The sequence below is a fragment of the Chiloscyllium plagiosum genome, unplaced genomic scaffold (assembly GCF_037043375.1).
Source record: "Chiloscyllium plagiosum isolate Xiang-an unplaced genomic scaffold, Cpla_swu_hap1 HiC_scaffold_11, whole genome shotgun sequence".
Classification (NCBI taxonomy): domain Eukaryota; kingdom Metazoa; phylum Chordata; class Chondrichthyes; order Orectolobiformes; family Hemiscylliidae; genus Chiloscyllium; species Chiloscyllium plagiosum.
This window is the reverse complement of record NW_028270149.1, coordinates 71,358,748-71,375,712: the sequence shown is the minus strand read 5'-3', so window position 1 is coordinate 71,375,712 and position 16,965 is coordinate 71,358,748. Positions and strand designations below refer to the sequence as shown.

The window sequence follows — 16,965 nt, the reverse complement described above, 5'->3', positions numbered from 1 at the left end:
AGAAATCAAATATTGAGCAAGTTTGGAACTGTTCAGTAAATTTCTAATTGAGGGCTGCGCCCTAGTCAGTGTACGTCATCCCAGTACCTTAGAGCTGAACCTTTGCCAATTCTGTTGATACATTAAATAAACCAAGAGGAATACTTGTAGTTTGAAGAATAAAATCAACTTTCAAATCAGTCAGATAATAAGTGAACAGACATATTACAGAACATGCTTGTTATACAGAAGTGTATCAACTGAATAAGGTTATTGGAAGTGGTGGACACTGTTTAGTGCTTTATGGAATAAGATATGTAGGTAAAAGGTGAGGTCAACACAGTTCTACTGGACAATAGAGCTTCTCAGTGATTACAGAGAGATGATTAATCATGGTGTAACCTCAGGGTACCATGTCTCAAGTGAGATTGCGAAAGTCGGGTCTTCATGTTGACATCAGTCATTATGGGAATTAAACCTGTTCTGTTGGCATCATTTTGTATCACAAGCCAGCCATCCAGCCAACTTAGATACTTGAACCCCTACATGTAGGTAATATCAATGCGAAATGTATTTTGAAAAATTCAATGCCTCCACCAAAGAAGTATGAAAACATAAGAAATGTATGTGTCTATATGAGTTAATTCCTGTGTAATAGAGCCACGCATATTGTCTACTTCTGAGTTGTATATTGTGGAGGCAGCAGCCATGGTATGGAGGCAGCAGACATGGCACGGTGGCTCAATAGTTAGCATCACTGCCTCACAGCACCAGGGACCCGGGTTTGATTCCACCCTTGTGTGAAGTTTGCACATTCTCCTTGTGTCTGTGTGGATTTTCTCAGATGTTCTGGTTCCCTCCCACAGTCCAAAGAAATGCAAGTTAGGTGGATTGGTCATGCTAAATTGCTCATAGTGTTCAAGGATTTGCAGGTTAGGTGGAATTTATATCGGGAATACAAAGTTACCTGGATAGGGTAAGGGGTGGGTCTGGCTGGGATGCTCTTCAGAGAATCAGTATGGGCTGAATGGCCTGCTTCCACACTGTAAGAATTATAAGAGAAGACTTTGTGAATGTCTACATGGTTCAACAATAATCCCCTTTCCTATTAAACAAAATATTTGAAGATAAAGCAACAATTAGAATTGTTCCAAGGAAGATGGGCTTCCTATCTGTGGAGAAATTAAAAATTTTGATATTGTTCTCTTTAAAGCAGAAAAAGCTAAAGAGAGATTCAATAAAGCTGTACAAAATCTTGAGGGACTTGAAGAAAGCATATAGGAAGGAATTGATTACATGGGTGGCTCAACCAGAGGACATGGATTTAATGTCATTGGCAAAACAACCAGAGGGAGAAGTGAAGAAGTATTTTTAATGCAGAGTGTAGGTATGGTCTGTAATACATTAATGCAGGGATGAAGAGCAGATACAACAGTAACCTTTAAAAGAGAATTGGTTACACACGTGATGAATTTTGGAAAGGTTAGGGGATTATGTGTCTTTTTTGAATGTGGGTTGGAGTATAATATATCACAGATTATTACAGGGGAAAGAAGACTACTTTGATGCTGCTCGCTCTTAACAGAAGAATATTTTATCCCTAATCTTAGGTTAGTTTATTCCATTTGTTATGTAAGTCCTTCTTCTCATTAAACTACAATTTCCAGTACTTAGATTTATTTTCTGTCATGACATTATCTGACACTTGTTGCTCAAAAGAATTACGTACATTTTGTCACTTTTGAATTGATGACATTGGGAAAATGTGTTCATTGTCTGGCCATTTCCAGGACCCGGACTTCCATTCAACCTACAAACATTGGATGGAGGTCATTGCCTTGTCAGACTCTGGTGTCCTTTGGTCCAGTTGCTCATGAATTAATAGGATACAGTTGATGTAACAAAAGGCAGACAAAAAAAGAACTAAAAGCATATCTAAAAGTTACCTTCTACAGTCATGGTTCTGGAGGCATTCCACTTACCTTCTTGTATCCTGGAGTTCTCAGGAAAAACTGGGAGAGCTTTCAATTGACCGGCTGCCGACAGAACTGCCAAAGCATAGATGAGCGTCCAGGTGAACATGATGTCTCTGCTGAGTCTCAGCTCCTCAGTGCACAGTTTTAAACTCTCTGGAGTCAATCAATCTTTGGTGGCTATTTTGTCATGTCACCCTTTGCTGCTTGCTTTTGCTCTCGTCCCTTCTGTAATTAATGTTAGTGACAGGATCAGATACCAGAACCTTCATGGAAAGTGATCAATGTTTGAAAGCTCGTGTTACCACTGCTTGAACAGGAAGAGTTCATAAATATTGACAGATTCATATAATTCTTGTCTTATGTTTGCTCTGACCTGTGTTGGAGATTGCTTTTATATTTTTACTGATAAACTAACTGGTACCAAAAGAACAGAATACACGATGTGGGATATATGAAAACAAAAAGGGAAAAGCAACTCATTTCTTAAAAAGTAAATGAGGTCAATCATTCAGATATGTAATACTTTTACAGGAATTCCATTCAGCAATGCACATTTCTAAAAGGATTTTAACCTAATGTAATGAATTACAGAATAAAATTTCATTTAAAAAATCATGTAACTGGTTGTTGTAAAACATGAATCTGTTAACCATTAAATATGCATTGCAAGATAAATATTGGCGTTTCTATGCTATGGTGAGCTAAATAACATCTAGACTTCTATTAACAGTTACTGTCATTATCGTTCAATGATTAATTGTCCATCTATTGAAGTATTCATATTTTACCCCTCACACTACTGTGCACAAAATGAAGCAATAGTTTGGCAATAAGGATTAAGATATCTCCGCTCAATTTAGAACCTTGGAACATGAGAACGGCCTGTTTAATTCCAGGACCTCATTTCATAGTCCCAAATGAACTTCCCAATCTGAATGTGCTGTCAATCTTTATCTGGCATTTGGGGGTGGAAAGTTGAATTTTGTGTGACAGGAGGTGGCCTCTTCAGGATGTTGGTGCGGGGCATGTCATAAGAAGGTGAAATCTGGACATTAAGTGGTAAGAAGGAATAGAAGTGAAGATGTTTCTTTTGCTCTTCATTGCCCTTGGAAAACCCTTAAAATATATAGATATAACAAACTGTTCCCTCTGGATTCACTCTAATTGTTGTCTCTTCATGGTAGTTCTGGATAAAATAGCTCTGGGAACTTGTAGCAACCTACTGGCTGCTAAAATACAGATAGATTGCTAACTTAGCCAAACAGCAAAGGATGCTGGGTACATTGGCCAAGTAAAAGTCTGAAATCACAAAACCCACACACCAGACACAGTGCAAACACAGCACTCATTTGTTTCACTAATGTCCTTTAGGGAAAGAAACTGCCATCCTTACCTGGTCTGGCCTACATGTGACTCCAGACTCACAGCAACGTGGTTGATTCTTAACTGCCCTCTGGGCAATTAAGGATGGCAATCAATGCTGGCTTAGCCAGCGATGCCCTCATCCTCTGAATGAATAAAAAAAGCCAGATGCTATTCCTCTAAACCCTTCCTATTCATATACCCATCCAGATGCCTTTGTAATTGTAGCAGCCTCCACCACTTTATCTGGCAGCTCATTCCATACACACATCACCCTCTACATGAAAGAATTTCCCCTTAGGTCCCTTTTAAATCTTTCCCCTCTCACCCTAAACCAATGCCCTCTAGTTCTGGACTCTCCGACCTCAGGGAAAATACTTTGTCTATTTATCCTATCCATGCCGCTAATTATTTTATAAACCTCTATAATGTCACCCCATAGCCTCCGACACTCCAGGGAAAACAGCCCCAGCCTATTCAGCCTCTCCCTATAGCTCAAATCCTCCAACCCTGGCAATCCTTGTAAATCTTTCCTGAACCCATTCAAGTTTCACAACATCCTTCCGATAAGAAGGAGACCAGAATTGCATACAATGATGGAAAAAAGCAATAGCGAACACTTGTTCAACCACATTAATGTATGTACATTATAGACAATAAATGCTAACAGCTTGCACTAAACTTGTGTTAGACGCGCATTTGGCTTGAGCTTCTAAATGATATTCCTACTGAAATAACTCATCATCCTTTATTTAAAAATGCATAGCCTTTGAAATTAGCACTGTGTCTCAGTAAGTCAGGCATTCATTATTCTCAATACCTTGGCGTTGACTCGTTTATCTCAGCCAGAACCCCCTGATTGGACCAGAATAAGTGCCCCACTCAGGGAACTCATACTCTGTGAGGTCCAGCTGGCTGATCTCAGCACAAGCATTGCACCTATATGGTGGCAAGTGGTGACCAGAGCCAGAAAACGGCAGTGAATGCCAACAAGATGTCTGAGGCAAAACCCAGTAACACCATTGAAAATAGGAGCAGGAGGAGACCATTCAGCCCTTTGAGCCTGTTCCACTATTCAATGTGAGCGTGACTGACCATCCAACTCAGTCCCCTGTTTCCATTTTCTCCCCATATCTGTTGATCCCTGTCGCTGTAAGTAGTGGGTGAAGTAGTCCCAGGTTAGACCAGCGATCACACCACTGCAAAGGGAAAACACACCAGGACATTCCAGGAAATGGCGCAGAGAGCACCAGAGAAGGATTTCGGTTTGAAAGAGCAATTCATTCCTCCGTACCTGACCCAAGAACATTCTGGAATGAAGAGGGTCCAAGCAGGTTGAGCAAGGGCAGAGCAGGTATAACCCCCCGTTCAAGCCTTTCATTCATCTAAAAGGATGCAGTGTCAAAAGTGTGTCATGGTAACAACAGAAGGAAAATGCAGAAAAAGTACCAACTGCCAAGTCACAGTTTTGTCAGAAGGATTTGAATGGCTGCAAAAGATTACTAGTCAATTAGTCAACCTGCCCAGCTTAGTAGAAATTAGCCTCAAAACCAAAGGTCAGCTTCAGGCAACATTAAAACACAAAGGCAAAGGGTAGAATCTGAGAAGGCCCTGAACAACAAGAAAGTTGGGAAAATTGTGTGAAAAGTCAAGTGAGGCCATTCTCAACATTGGGAGCAGTGGTTTCTGGACATTGAGATGCGATTCTCATGAGGGGGAAACAAGAATCCTGCTGACAGGGATAATTACTCATTATCACCCTACTAAACACCAAATCTCACCTCCTCAATATGCATGTTATTATTCTACCAGATACTGGATGAAAAGTAAATGCCAAGAATACCAACATGAATACCAGAGCCTCCAGGTCACCACTTCATCCTCCAGACATCTTGTTTGGGCGTATTTTACCAACATCTCAGGGCATACTACACACACCCCACATCCATGGACCCCAGCATCTGACACATGCCAGTTTCTCCACAGCATCACAGCACATTTCTATTTGACCTACAGTACACTTCTGCATTTCAGTGGAGTGCGCTCTGCTGCAAGGATGCCTTGCATCTTAGATCAGACACCCAGCTCACGGATTGGACCAGCCTACATCACATGGATGCTTGTGCATCGCCTATTTACTTAGCACTTATCTAGATGCCCACAGAATCCATGCCTCGTCTTTTCACACTTTAAGGCTCATAACGCCCTGCATGGCTTGGCCTGTTAGTGCAGACACCAAGTGGGCAGCTTTTCATGGGTGCCAGCAGTCATCAGTCAAGGGGATAGACATCTTGCTGTATGGCTCACTGCTATATCTATCTCACATATGAAGGCAACATATGCAGCAATCATACTGCTTGTGCTGCAAGAAAATGGCACCTCTTGTCTCAAATACTAAGGGGAGAAAGTGAGGTCTGCAGATGCTGGAGATCAGAGCTGAAAATGTGTTGCTGGAACACCTGCTGCGCTGTTCCAGCAACACATTTCAGCTCAAATACTAAGGGGGTGATCCTCCCAGAAGTCCAGGGAGGCACCCATCAGTCAGGGGGCCCTAGTGCTGTAAATCAATGATGGTCTCCAATATCAGTACAGGAACTTGGACACAGTCATTTTGGTGCCAGGGGAAGTCAGGGTCAGAGCATCAGTAACTCTACAGTGCAGTGAGTGGGCACAGTCTGCACTGTGGGTCCAGTGTAACCAATCTGGGGAGTGGTAGCAACATAGTTAGAGATTTTAGTCAGGGTTTTGGGGTCTCAGAGTTTGTGGCTGTCCAGTCAAGTCACTCAATGGATCGGGGCACAGGGGCGGTCTGCCCATTAACAGTCAAGGAGATTGCCAGGGGCCACTGCTGTGGGAGGGAGGCTGGATAACTTAATTGTGTGCATTTTGAGACTGAATGTTGGGATGAAAATAGTGAAGGGGATTTGCAACTCAACAGATAATAGAGGATACGTTTCAACATGGGAGGGAAAAGTGTCATGTGGGAGGGGGGAGTCATCAACCATGAGCTTGGATCCAATGGTAGGCCATGCATGTCTACCTGTTATAGCTAGGACTGCAGTGGGAGAAGGAGGGGTTGGGGAAGGTGAAAAGTGGCAGCTCATGCAAACTAAAGTTAACAGTTTGGGTGGGAAAATGAGGAAGTGCAAAGCTTTTGAGTTGATAGGGAGAGGCAGCAGGAAGGAGATGTTTATGTCGAAATGGGTTCACCGACTTGGAGAGGCAAGTGCACTGTCCTCAGGGAGCAGGCAGAGTAACGCTGGAGGGTTCAGCTACCATTGGAGTGTCCTGAGACGAGATTTCTGAGGGGCATGATTTCTCTTCAAGTTGGGTGTCTACTGCCACCACATGTTCTCCTTGCGAAGAAGGGACTAGGACTTACTTGAGGAAAATATTTCTCCACAGGGAACAAGAGTAGATTCAATGGATCAAAGATACTACTTCTGTGCTTGATGGTTAGATTTTATGCCTCCCATTGACCATGTTTCCAGAAGGCAATACAGTTAGTCAGCTACACCAGCTGCCTCTTTTCTACCCTCATCCAAGCTGTTCTTATAGTACGGGGAGGTAGGACAGAGATTCAGTGGGTAACACATCCAGTAGGTTACCCATCGTTAGGCACATTGAGTGCTTTAACTGCTCAATTAATGGCCTCAGTCTGCCTCCACTGGCAGAAGACTCCAGCAGTAGCGGGGGATCAGAGAATGAAGACTATTTTTGAAAGGACTTTGAAAAGGTGAGAAGGAAGGTGGGTGGAGGGAGTGGTATGTCAATGGAGAGTGTGCTCTGTGATTATTGGATGCACCAACATGAGGATATCACCACCCCTTCAGCCCTCAGGCCTGACTGCCAAAGAAACCGACTCCACAACTCCTGAGGATCTCCAATTCCTCCCCTTTGGGAAACACCAGACTCACCTTTGACCAGTGTCCATGTCCACTTCTTCTACACCTCCTTGAAGTACCAGCAATGCACACTGCTGAGTAATGTCACTGCTCAGATGCAAGAGCCACAGTTCTTGAACACAGGTTTCATCCCACCAAGCGATGGGAGTCTATCTTGAGACTACTCCCCATGTATTATTGCTGCGGGGCAAGCTTCTTAGAAATTGGTCCATTCGAGATCAACTGTTCTTTAGGAGAAGAGCAGTCTTACCTTATCTAAAACCGAGCCTGTTGACTTTGTGACTCTGACAAGAAAGCAGAAATTCTGAAGAAGTGTCACTGGATCCAAAATGTTAACCCTCATTTCTCTCCACAGATGCTGCCAAGCTTTCACAGCAATTTCTGCTTTAGATTAGATTACTTGCAGTGTTGAAACAGGCCCTTCAGCCCAACAAATCCACACCGACATGCAACCCACCCATTCCCCTACATTTACCCAACACTACAGGCAATTTAGCATGGCTAATTCACTGACCTGCACATCTTTGGACTGTGGGAGGAAACCAGAGCACCCAGAGGTAACCCACGCAGACACAGGGAGAATGTACAAACTCCACACAGTCAGTCATCTGAGTCAGGAACTGAACCCAGGTCCCTGGTGCTGTGAGGCAGCAGTGCTAACCACTGTGCCACCGTGCCGCATTTCTGATTTCTAGCATCTGCAGTTCTTTGGTTTTGTTTTTAATCCATGTCTCTTATTAGTCAGTTAAAAAAACCCAGCAGACTGAACAGAACATCAATTGCAGCATTAACTTAGGATTGATAAAATATATAGATTTCATTGTGACTTGATTTACTGCAAATTTCAGTGAGCCCAAGAAACTCTCGGGTGCACCTTTCAATTGAAAGTCAGTTGAGATATTTTCTCAGTTCCTGATGTGAGAGGTTGAGGATTTGAGCCATCTTCACAACATACATAAGTGAGAAACAAAAGAGACAGAAACATAAAGTAAGAAAGAACTTCAATTGTTTATGTTTTAAGAACTTTGAGAAATTTACTTCAAGCAAAAACTTAGACTTAATGGTTTATCTTTCTGTGCAATGATGGTGTCATATAAAAAGTATATACATTGTTAAGTATTAAGGGGCTGTAGTGGTACAGTGGTAATATCCTATCTCAGTGCCAGGAGGCTTAGCTTCAATTCCCATCTGCCTCAGAAGTGTGTCATTACATCTCTGAACATGTTGATTTGAAATATCTATGTAGTTAAATATTAGCCCAAACTTTCCATTATGAGCTTAGTGGTCAATTAATATGAAACTTCTGCAGGTTCTTGCAGCAAGTTAAGGGTTGGAAGCTATTCAATCAGCCAGCTCTAGAATTTCACAACTCATCGTGTAACTCTTAATTTCCTGACATTTATCAGTAATATATCACTAGCTTCCCAGATAGTGGCTAGCACTGCTGCCCCACAGCGCTAGGGGCCTGAGTTCAATTCCAGCCTTGGGTGACTGTCTGCACGCAGTTGGCATGTTCTCCCTGTGTCTGTGTAGGTTTCCTCCAGGTGCTCTGGCTTCCTCCTACAGTCCAAAGAAGTGCAGGCTAGGTGGATTAGCCATGGGAAATGTGGGGTTGCAGGGATAAGGTGAGGGAATGAATCTGATTGGAATGTCCTTCGGAGGTTTGGTGCAGACTCAATCGGCCGAATCGCCTCTTACTGCGTTGTAAAGATTCTAAGATTCCATTATTTGGCCTGTTTCTCCATTACCTGCAATGATAGTGAATCATTATAGAATATAGAATCCTTACAATGTGGAAGCATTCAGGTCACCGACCCTCCAAAGAACATGCCACCCTGACCCAACCCACTACACTATCCTTGTAAGCCTGCCTTTTCCATTCCTAATCCACCTAATCTGCATATCGTTGATCCGTGTGGGGAAACTGAAGCACTTGGAGGAATCCCACACAGACACGGGAAGAATATGCAAACACCACATAATCACCCAAGACTGAAATCAAATAGACATTGTCACCACACATGTGACTGGACAACCTCCAGTCGGATGAGGAGGTTGCACAGTTTCTCAACTTCACGTACACCTTCCACCCTGACCTCAAGTGTCATCTCGGCCACCTTTCTCCCCTTCCTGGATCTCTCCGTCTCCACCTCCGGCAACCGACTCAACACAAACATCCACTTCAAACTCACTGACTCCCACAGCTACCTGGACTACACCTCCTCCCACCCTTCTTCTGTAAAAAAGTGGTCCCTTACTCCCAATTCTTCTGCCACCAACGTTTCCGCTCCCAAGAGGAGCAATTCCACTCCAGGACACCCCAGATGGTCTACTATTTCAAGGACCTCAATTTTCCCTCCCATGTGATCAACAATGCCCTCCTGCACATCTCCTTCACTTCCTGCACCTCCGCCTTGAACTCCATCCCTCCAAACGCAATAAGGATTGAACTGCCCAGTCTTCACCTTCTACCTCACCAATCTCCAGATAAAGCACATTATCCTCCACCATTTCTGGTCCACCGACAGTCAGACCCCACCACCAGAGATATATTTCCCTATCAACATACCACAGAGATCATTCCCTCTGCGACTCCTCCATTATATCCACAGCCGCCCACCATACCACCATCCACTCCCGGTACCTTCTCTTGCCACTGCAAGAGGTGTAAAACCTGCACCCACACCTCTCCCCTCACCTCCATCCAAGGCCCTAAAGGATCCGTCCTCATCTGACAGGGATTTACCTGCACTTTCACACACATCATCTACTGTGTCTTTTGCTCTCAATGTGGTCTCCTCTACATTGGGGAGACAGGACGCCAACTTACGGAGCGTTTCAGGGAACATCTCTGGGACACACACACCAAACAACCCCACCACACTGTGGCTGACCACTTCAGCTCCCCCTCCTGTCCTGCTAAGGACATACAAGTCCTGGGCCACCTCCACCGCCAAATCCAAGCCACTCGATGACTGGAGGAAGAATGCCTCATTTTGCACCTTGGGAGCCTCCAACCACATGGCGTCAATGTCAATTTCACCAGTTTCCTCATCTCCTCAACCCCCATCTTATCCAAGAACCAACCCTCCAATTTGGCACTGCCGTCTTCCCTCCCACCTATCCACTCCACTCTCCTCTCTGACCTATCACCATTACCTCTCACCTGCATCTACCTTTTATCTTCCCAGCTCCCTTTCCCCCAGCCCCACCCTCAATTACCTAATTATCTCCCAGCCCCCTTCCAATCCCCACATTCCTGATGAAGGGCTTATGCCTGAAATGTCGATTGTCCTGGGATGCTGCCTGACCTGTTGTACTTTTCCAGCGCCACACTTCTCAAGCCACAGTTGGACATCAAAAATCATACATGTATTTGTTCATTTATAGCCAAATTGAAAGATGTATCGTGAATACAGTTGTTGGCTGGGCTAATCCAACGTCTCACTAATGAGATTTCATATGATCCATCTGACCAACATCACACCAGAACATATACTCCAACCTCAATCTGTTCTGATGTAGCATGTGGCAGCATGGAACTGATTGCTCCAAAACATAATATGACGTAAACAATACGGCATGATTTTCTTATCGTAAGACTATTCATTATTAGTACATCAGTAGTTTAATCCATTTCTGCCTGAGCAAGATTGGTCAATTGGAACAAATGACAAATTGATGAACAGCTTTCAAAGCTCTTTGAAGTATTATTTGTGAAACTGTTCTTTGGTCGATTTCTGTTCTGTTGTGAATAGTTAACAGCAAATAATTGTACTTTTTTGTTTTTTACAGGGAGGAAACAAAAGTCCTATTAGACTCATTGGTTTCTTTATTAAACAAATGTTGTTTGAAGGATATTCGTGCACATACCTTATTTCCATTCCTGTATGTGTCATTTTGTATGTTATTTTTATCTGTTTTCTCCAGATGCAATAAAGTGCTTCCTACCTATTACTATTTTATCTTTCCAACTAAAAAAAATAGTGTGTCTGTGTATGAGCATTGAAGACTTGCAATTATTTAGCACCATGCACAAACTTAAACCACTTTACAGAAATTGAACCTAAATTCTGGCCTAGGTGTGGATTGAATCATAACAGGGCCACGCTAATGGCTTTCCCACATCAAAATCCATAAATGGCTGCATCCCCATCAGCAAGTTCAATATCCAGGAAGGTGCCTTGATATCCTGAAGTCATTAAATGCCAGTAATGATTGCAATGTCATTTGGAACCCATTCCCTTCCACAAAGTATTGGGTTGTTCCCAGTGCATTGTGAGTAAAGGGTTAACACATGCTCTAAGAAGAGCTACTGAGCATGTGTGTCAGGTGCTGTATCATGGTGATGTGAGAGCTTATGATGTATCTGATTGCTCAGATATCATCTTTACTTCATAAGGGCTGTTATGTTTCTCACACATTAGTGAGGTCAACCTTCTATCAAGGACCCAGACCTAATCCTACAAGCTTTGACCACACACGCAAGAACTGCAGTAAGTAATGAGGAGGCAACTTCAAAGAAACCTTATGGCAGTATAGGGCAGTGAGTGAAGGACCAAGACATGCCATAAATCTGGCCATAAAAGAGGAGGAAAAACTTTAACAGCATCTTCACAACAACAGGACATATCGTGAGAATGATTTTGAGGTCACACTGGGCAACAGACCACAGAGAGGGAATTGCCAGGCAGTGCTGAAAAAGACATGGGGAAAATCCACAGCAGGAAACACCACAAGCTGAAGAATTCAATCAGCCCCAGTTACTGCAGATTAGAGGTGCTCACAGAGATGGGAAATGAAAAAGGCATATGAAGTGCCTGCTGGCAAAAAGTGCAACAGAAAAAGGATACAGTCAATGGTATTAAATGATCTAATTGGTGAGAACTTTGTCTAACCAGAAGATCATGAGTGCTAGGGAGAGACTATATCAGGTCTGGATCTACAGCATAAACAATTCAAACCAGACCTCAACAATCTATAAGTCTGGGGACACTGAAGATCCAGATAAATTATTCTTGGGGTATGTCAGGATTATATCCTATACAGGATAATGGCATTCCTAAAAAAGCAAAACCACAGCATGAATTTTGTATGTAATGTCAAAGTTATTGGCAAGAAAACTAATTTTATAACTGGAAACAGGACAAATGACTTTTATTCTCTCAGATTCACTTTCATGACTGAGGCTAAGATGTCTCCAACCATTTTCCATTCAGCTTTGGGGTGGTGGGAATGTTCGAATCAGAATCAAAATCATTCTATACTGACAGACTTTGTATGTCATCCCCAATCAGATTCTCTTTATTAAGCAGATATGGCTGTGAGATTATGAATCTTGTTTGTTTAATTGTTGAACAGAAACTGAAGTTGTTTCAGTGTACTGTGTATCAGCCTTGAGCACAGAATCACCAGCCATAGAACCACAGGAAGATAGTGCTGAACTCTCTTCTCTCTTAGAAGAGAGAGTACAGACAGTGGGATAAAAAGGCACCAAGTTTGAAGCTAACCAGCTGAAAAAAAACTCTTTGTTGTTTCAGGAAAGGATGAGACAGAATGAAGCTGTCATTCATTTGCTGGAAGCAAGGGTCCTGGATCTTTCTATACTAATATCATCATAGAATCCTTACAGTGTGGAAACAGGCCATTCAGCCCATTGAGTTTACACCGACTTTCCAAAGAGAGTCCTACCCAAATCCACCCCCTGCCTTCTCCTTGTAACCCTACATTTTCCATGACTAATTCCCTTAGCCTGCACATCTCTGGGGACTATGAACAATTTAGCATGGCCAATCCACCTAATCTGCACATCTTTTGGATTGTGGGAGGAAACCAGAGCAACCAGAAGAAACACAAGCAGACACAGGGAAAACGTGCAAACTCCAAACAGACAATCGGCCAAAGGTGGAATCAATGCTAACCACTGAGCCCTTGGACTGCCGCCCTTACACTCTCAGAATGGACTAGCATTGGGCATGAACCCTCTCTTTTTGGAAGAGAACTGTCCCTTTATTGGAGAAGGTAACAAAATTGTAACTTAATGGCTTACTTTACTAAAACCCACAAATGTCATCCGTCAGCAACAGCAGCAACCAGAATCAAATGAGTCTTAGCTTCTGTCAGCTGCATCTCCACCCTTTAGAGATAAATGAGATGAAAGTAATGAAGAGGCACAAATTATTGACATCCATGAAGATACAGCAGTTGAAGAAAACCTTATAATAGTTATAACACTAATGAACACCACAGGAACTTCAGAATTCTCCACAGGCAGGCCACAAGGTGGCCACAATATCTGAGAAGACTCACTGTACGGGGCTAAAAAATGGATTGTCAATTATGTTTAATTAATGTCTCAGCCTTCACCACAGATTCATAAATATCAATGCCTCATAGAGTTCCACTCTGTTAGCAGAAATCAATTTTACATGAAGTGCATTTACAACAAAGCAAAGAACTTTAAGACAAACTTATTAGACTCAGAGAAAAATGAAAAACTCTTGAAATATAGTTCAATAACTGCAAGCAACTTGTAAAGTCTAACCAGAGAAAAGGAAAGGCTCAAGTCCAAATTGGATCGAGTTATTATTGAATGTTGATAGATATTACACTGCCTAGGTGGCAGCTGAAGTCTGTGATTAAGACTAATCAGCAATTCAGGGAAGTCATTAAGTTTTCTTTCAGTTAAATGCAGAGGCATAAACTGAGACCTACAAAGTACCTTAAAGAATCTTAAAGCTAAGTGTCAACTGAAAATATTAAAATTAAGTAAGAGTTGGAAAAGTCTGTCTATGAAAGATTTTGAAGCTGGAAGTCCAGCTAATAACAGTCATTGAGCAATGTTAAGCCACATTATTCACATATTGCAAAGATTCCAGTACTGGAAATACCCATATTATGGTAAATGACTGCACAAATACTCTCCTACGTGTAACGAGATTACAAGAATATCAGATGGAACTGTTGACTATGCGTGGCTGAAGACTGGCTACCATTCGGAATACTGGTAAGGATCTTGTAGAAGGATTATATGATCCTGATATTGAACTTCCGGACAAGTCTGCAACTCCCAGCACTAAGCAGGATCTTCCTATAGAGACCAACCTCCATGCAGGTCAAAGGGAGTCACAATCTGTCCAATGTCCAAATCCCATTAACTGTAATATTGAAGCGATGTCTTTAGCATTAGCTTCTGGCAAAAATTTATGGCAGCTTCATACAATCAATCAAATAGCCTCAAGGATAATCGAGAGTGCACTCTTGCTTTCTGGTGGTGTTTCCAAGATGTTAGCAGAGGAACAACAGCAAGCTGAAAGGGAAGTGGTACTAGCAGCCACAGAAAGACATTTGTGCAACTCTAAGATTAGTAGAGAAGTCATCATTTCCTTATTTCCAGAACTGTCTTTGGAATTCTCTTTGTTCTTCTTTTAATTTGTTTGATTAGCCCCCAGAGACAGTTCCCTTTTGGTTCCCTATGGAACCATTGTATTTTTTTTCATCATCACAACAGCCATGAAAGTTGTGAAGTTCATCATTAGAGCTGAAAGTGCTTCATTTTCTCAGTTGACACTTCAACCTTCCCTCAGTGAGTAACGGAGAAATTACCTACATATGTTTTCTCTGAATCTTTATTTAATTTTCTGTTGTTTTCTTATTCACTGAATAACATCCAAATGGATAAGTTTTTAAAATGTCTCTCGATACATAAATGAGCAAGTACAGTGAACACTCAAAAGTCTGAGATGAATAATTTCCAGGCTGGAAAAGTTTGTCCAATGTTCATCGATCTTTACCATCATAGCTGTCGAAAGATACTAATCTTGTAACTTGACATTTAAAGCCGACCGGTATTAATGCAGTCCGATGTCTGTGATGCAAGTTATTTATAGAAACTAAGAGCCCAAGGCAGAGAAAGAAATACTGAAATCAGATACTAGATATTAGCAGAAATTTATCATTTGATATTGTTTCCAAGTTTGGAAATGAATCACTACCTTTCTGTAAGTCATTTCAGAAGTGAAACACAAGTGATTACCTGAAGCCATTGTCTATTATCCTTGAGGCCATTTGATTGATTGTATGAAGCTGCCATAAATCTTTGCCAGACGCTAATGCTAAAGACATCGCTTCAATATTACAGTTAATGGGATTTTGCTGTTCGAGTATTTCAGTGTGATTAAAAGTCATTACTGGTATGACTTACATGTAACTTTAAGTTCAAAACAATCATGTTATAACAATGATTCCTTTTAAATCTTTGAAACATGGACTCAGCACAGCAACATTTCAAGGTGCGTCCCTTTCACTTCTCAGACAGATGTATTCTATCTTTCTTTGGGAAGAAACTTTTGGCAGAGTTCATACAGTGATACTTTAGTGTGGATTATACCTTACAATTGAGCAACTTGGAAGCATTTACTCTATAGTTGTGAATACCAAAGGAGTTGTATAGCATAGAAATAGACCCTTCAATCCAACTAGTCCACGCTGACCACGTTCCCAAACTAAACTAGCCCCTTCTGCCTGCGCTTGAACCATATCCATCCAAACCCTTCCTATTCATGTACTTATCCAAATGCATTTTAAAAGTTGCATCCACCACTTCCTCTGGAAGTTCATTCCACACACTGACCACTCTCTGTGTAAAAATGTGTCCCTTATGTCCTTTTTAAATCTTTCTCCTTTCGGCTCAAAGGTACGCCCCCTGGTTTTGAACTCCCTGACCCTAGGGAAAAGACAGTTGTCATTCACCTTATCTATACCCCTCTTGCTTTTATAAACCTCAATAAGGTCACCCCTCGCTCCATACACTCTAGTGAAAATCGCCCCAGCCTTTCCAGTCTATTTTTATGTCTCAAACCCTTCATTCCTGGCAACATCATGGCAAATCTTTTCTGAACCCTCTCCAGTTCAATAATATCCTTCCTACAACAGGGCCACCAGCACTGCACAAAGTACTCCAGAAGAGTACGATCTCAACATAATGTCCAAACTCCTATACTCAAAGGTCTGAGCAATGATGGCAAATGTGCTAAATGCCTTTATAATCACCCTACCTGTGACGCAAACTTCAAAGAGTTATGCACCCGAATCCCTAGGTGTCTCTGTTCTACAACACTACCCAGGGCCCTATCAGTAATTATATAAATCCTGCCCTAGTTTGTATTACCAAAATGCAATACCTTACATTTATCCAAACAAACTTTATCTGCCATTCCTCAGCTCTTTGACCTAACTGATCATGATCTCTTTGTGATCTTAGATGACCTCTTCACTGTCCATTCTAGATCAGTTTTGGTGTCATCTGCAAACTTATTAACCATATCTCCTATATTCTCATTCAAATCATTTATATAAATGAAAACCAAAATAAACCCAGTATGGATCCTTGTGGAAAACTGTTGGTCACAGGCCTTCAGTCTGAGAAACTACCCTCTGTCTCCTACTATAAAACAAAGTTTGTGTCCAATTAGCAAGCTCACCCTGAATCACAAGTGATATAACTTTCCTAATTATTCTACCATGCAGAACTTTGTCAAAGGTTTTACTAAAGTCCAAGTCAACATTACCTGGTCTGGCCACCATGTGATTCCAGACCCACAGCAATGTGGTTGACTCATAACTGCCCCCTGGACAATAAATGTTGCCTAGTTAGTGACACTATCATCCCATGAATGAATTGAAATACACAATATTTGAAATACACAAAAAACAAGTAAGATACCGCAGATATTAAAATTCTG

At 41.9% G+C, this 16,965-nt stretch overlaps 1 protein-coding gene across 2 annotated transcripts in view; it reads right to left on the bottom strand.

Annotated features, from left to right (window-relative positions):
* urp1 (urotensin-related peptide 1) overlaps positions 1 to 16,965 on the bottom strand; it is a 45,136-nt gene that overhangs the window by 14,512 nt on the left and 13,659 nt on the right. Inside the window, exon 2 of one of the 2 annotated variants that reach the window (XM_043704478.2) lies at positions 1,962 to 2,180. The exons of the other annotated variant lie outside the window; for it this stretch is intronic. Coding sequence (XP_043560413.2) covers positions 1,962 to 2,061 — 100 coding nt within the window. The 5' untranslated portion in view covers positions 2,062 to 2,180. The remainder of the gene's footprint in view (positions 1 to 1,961; positions 2,181 to 16,965) is intronic. 2 annotated transcript variants of the gene reach the window in all.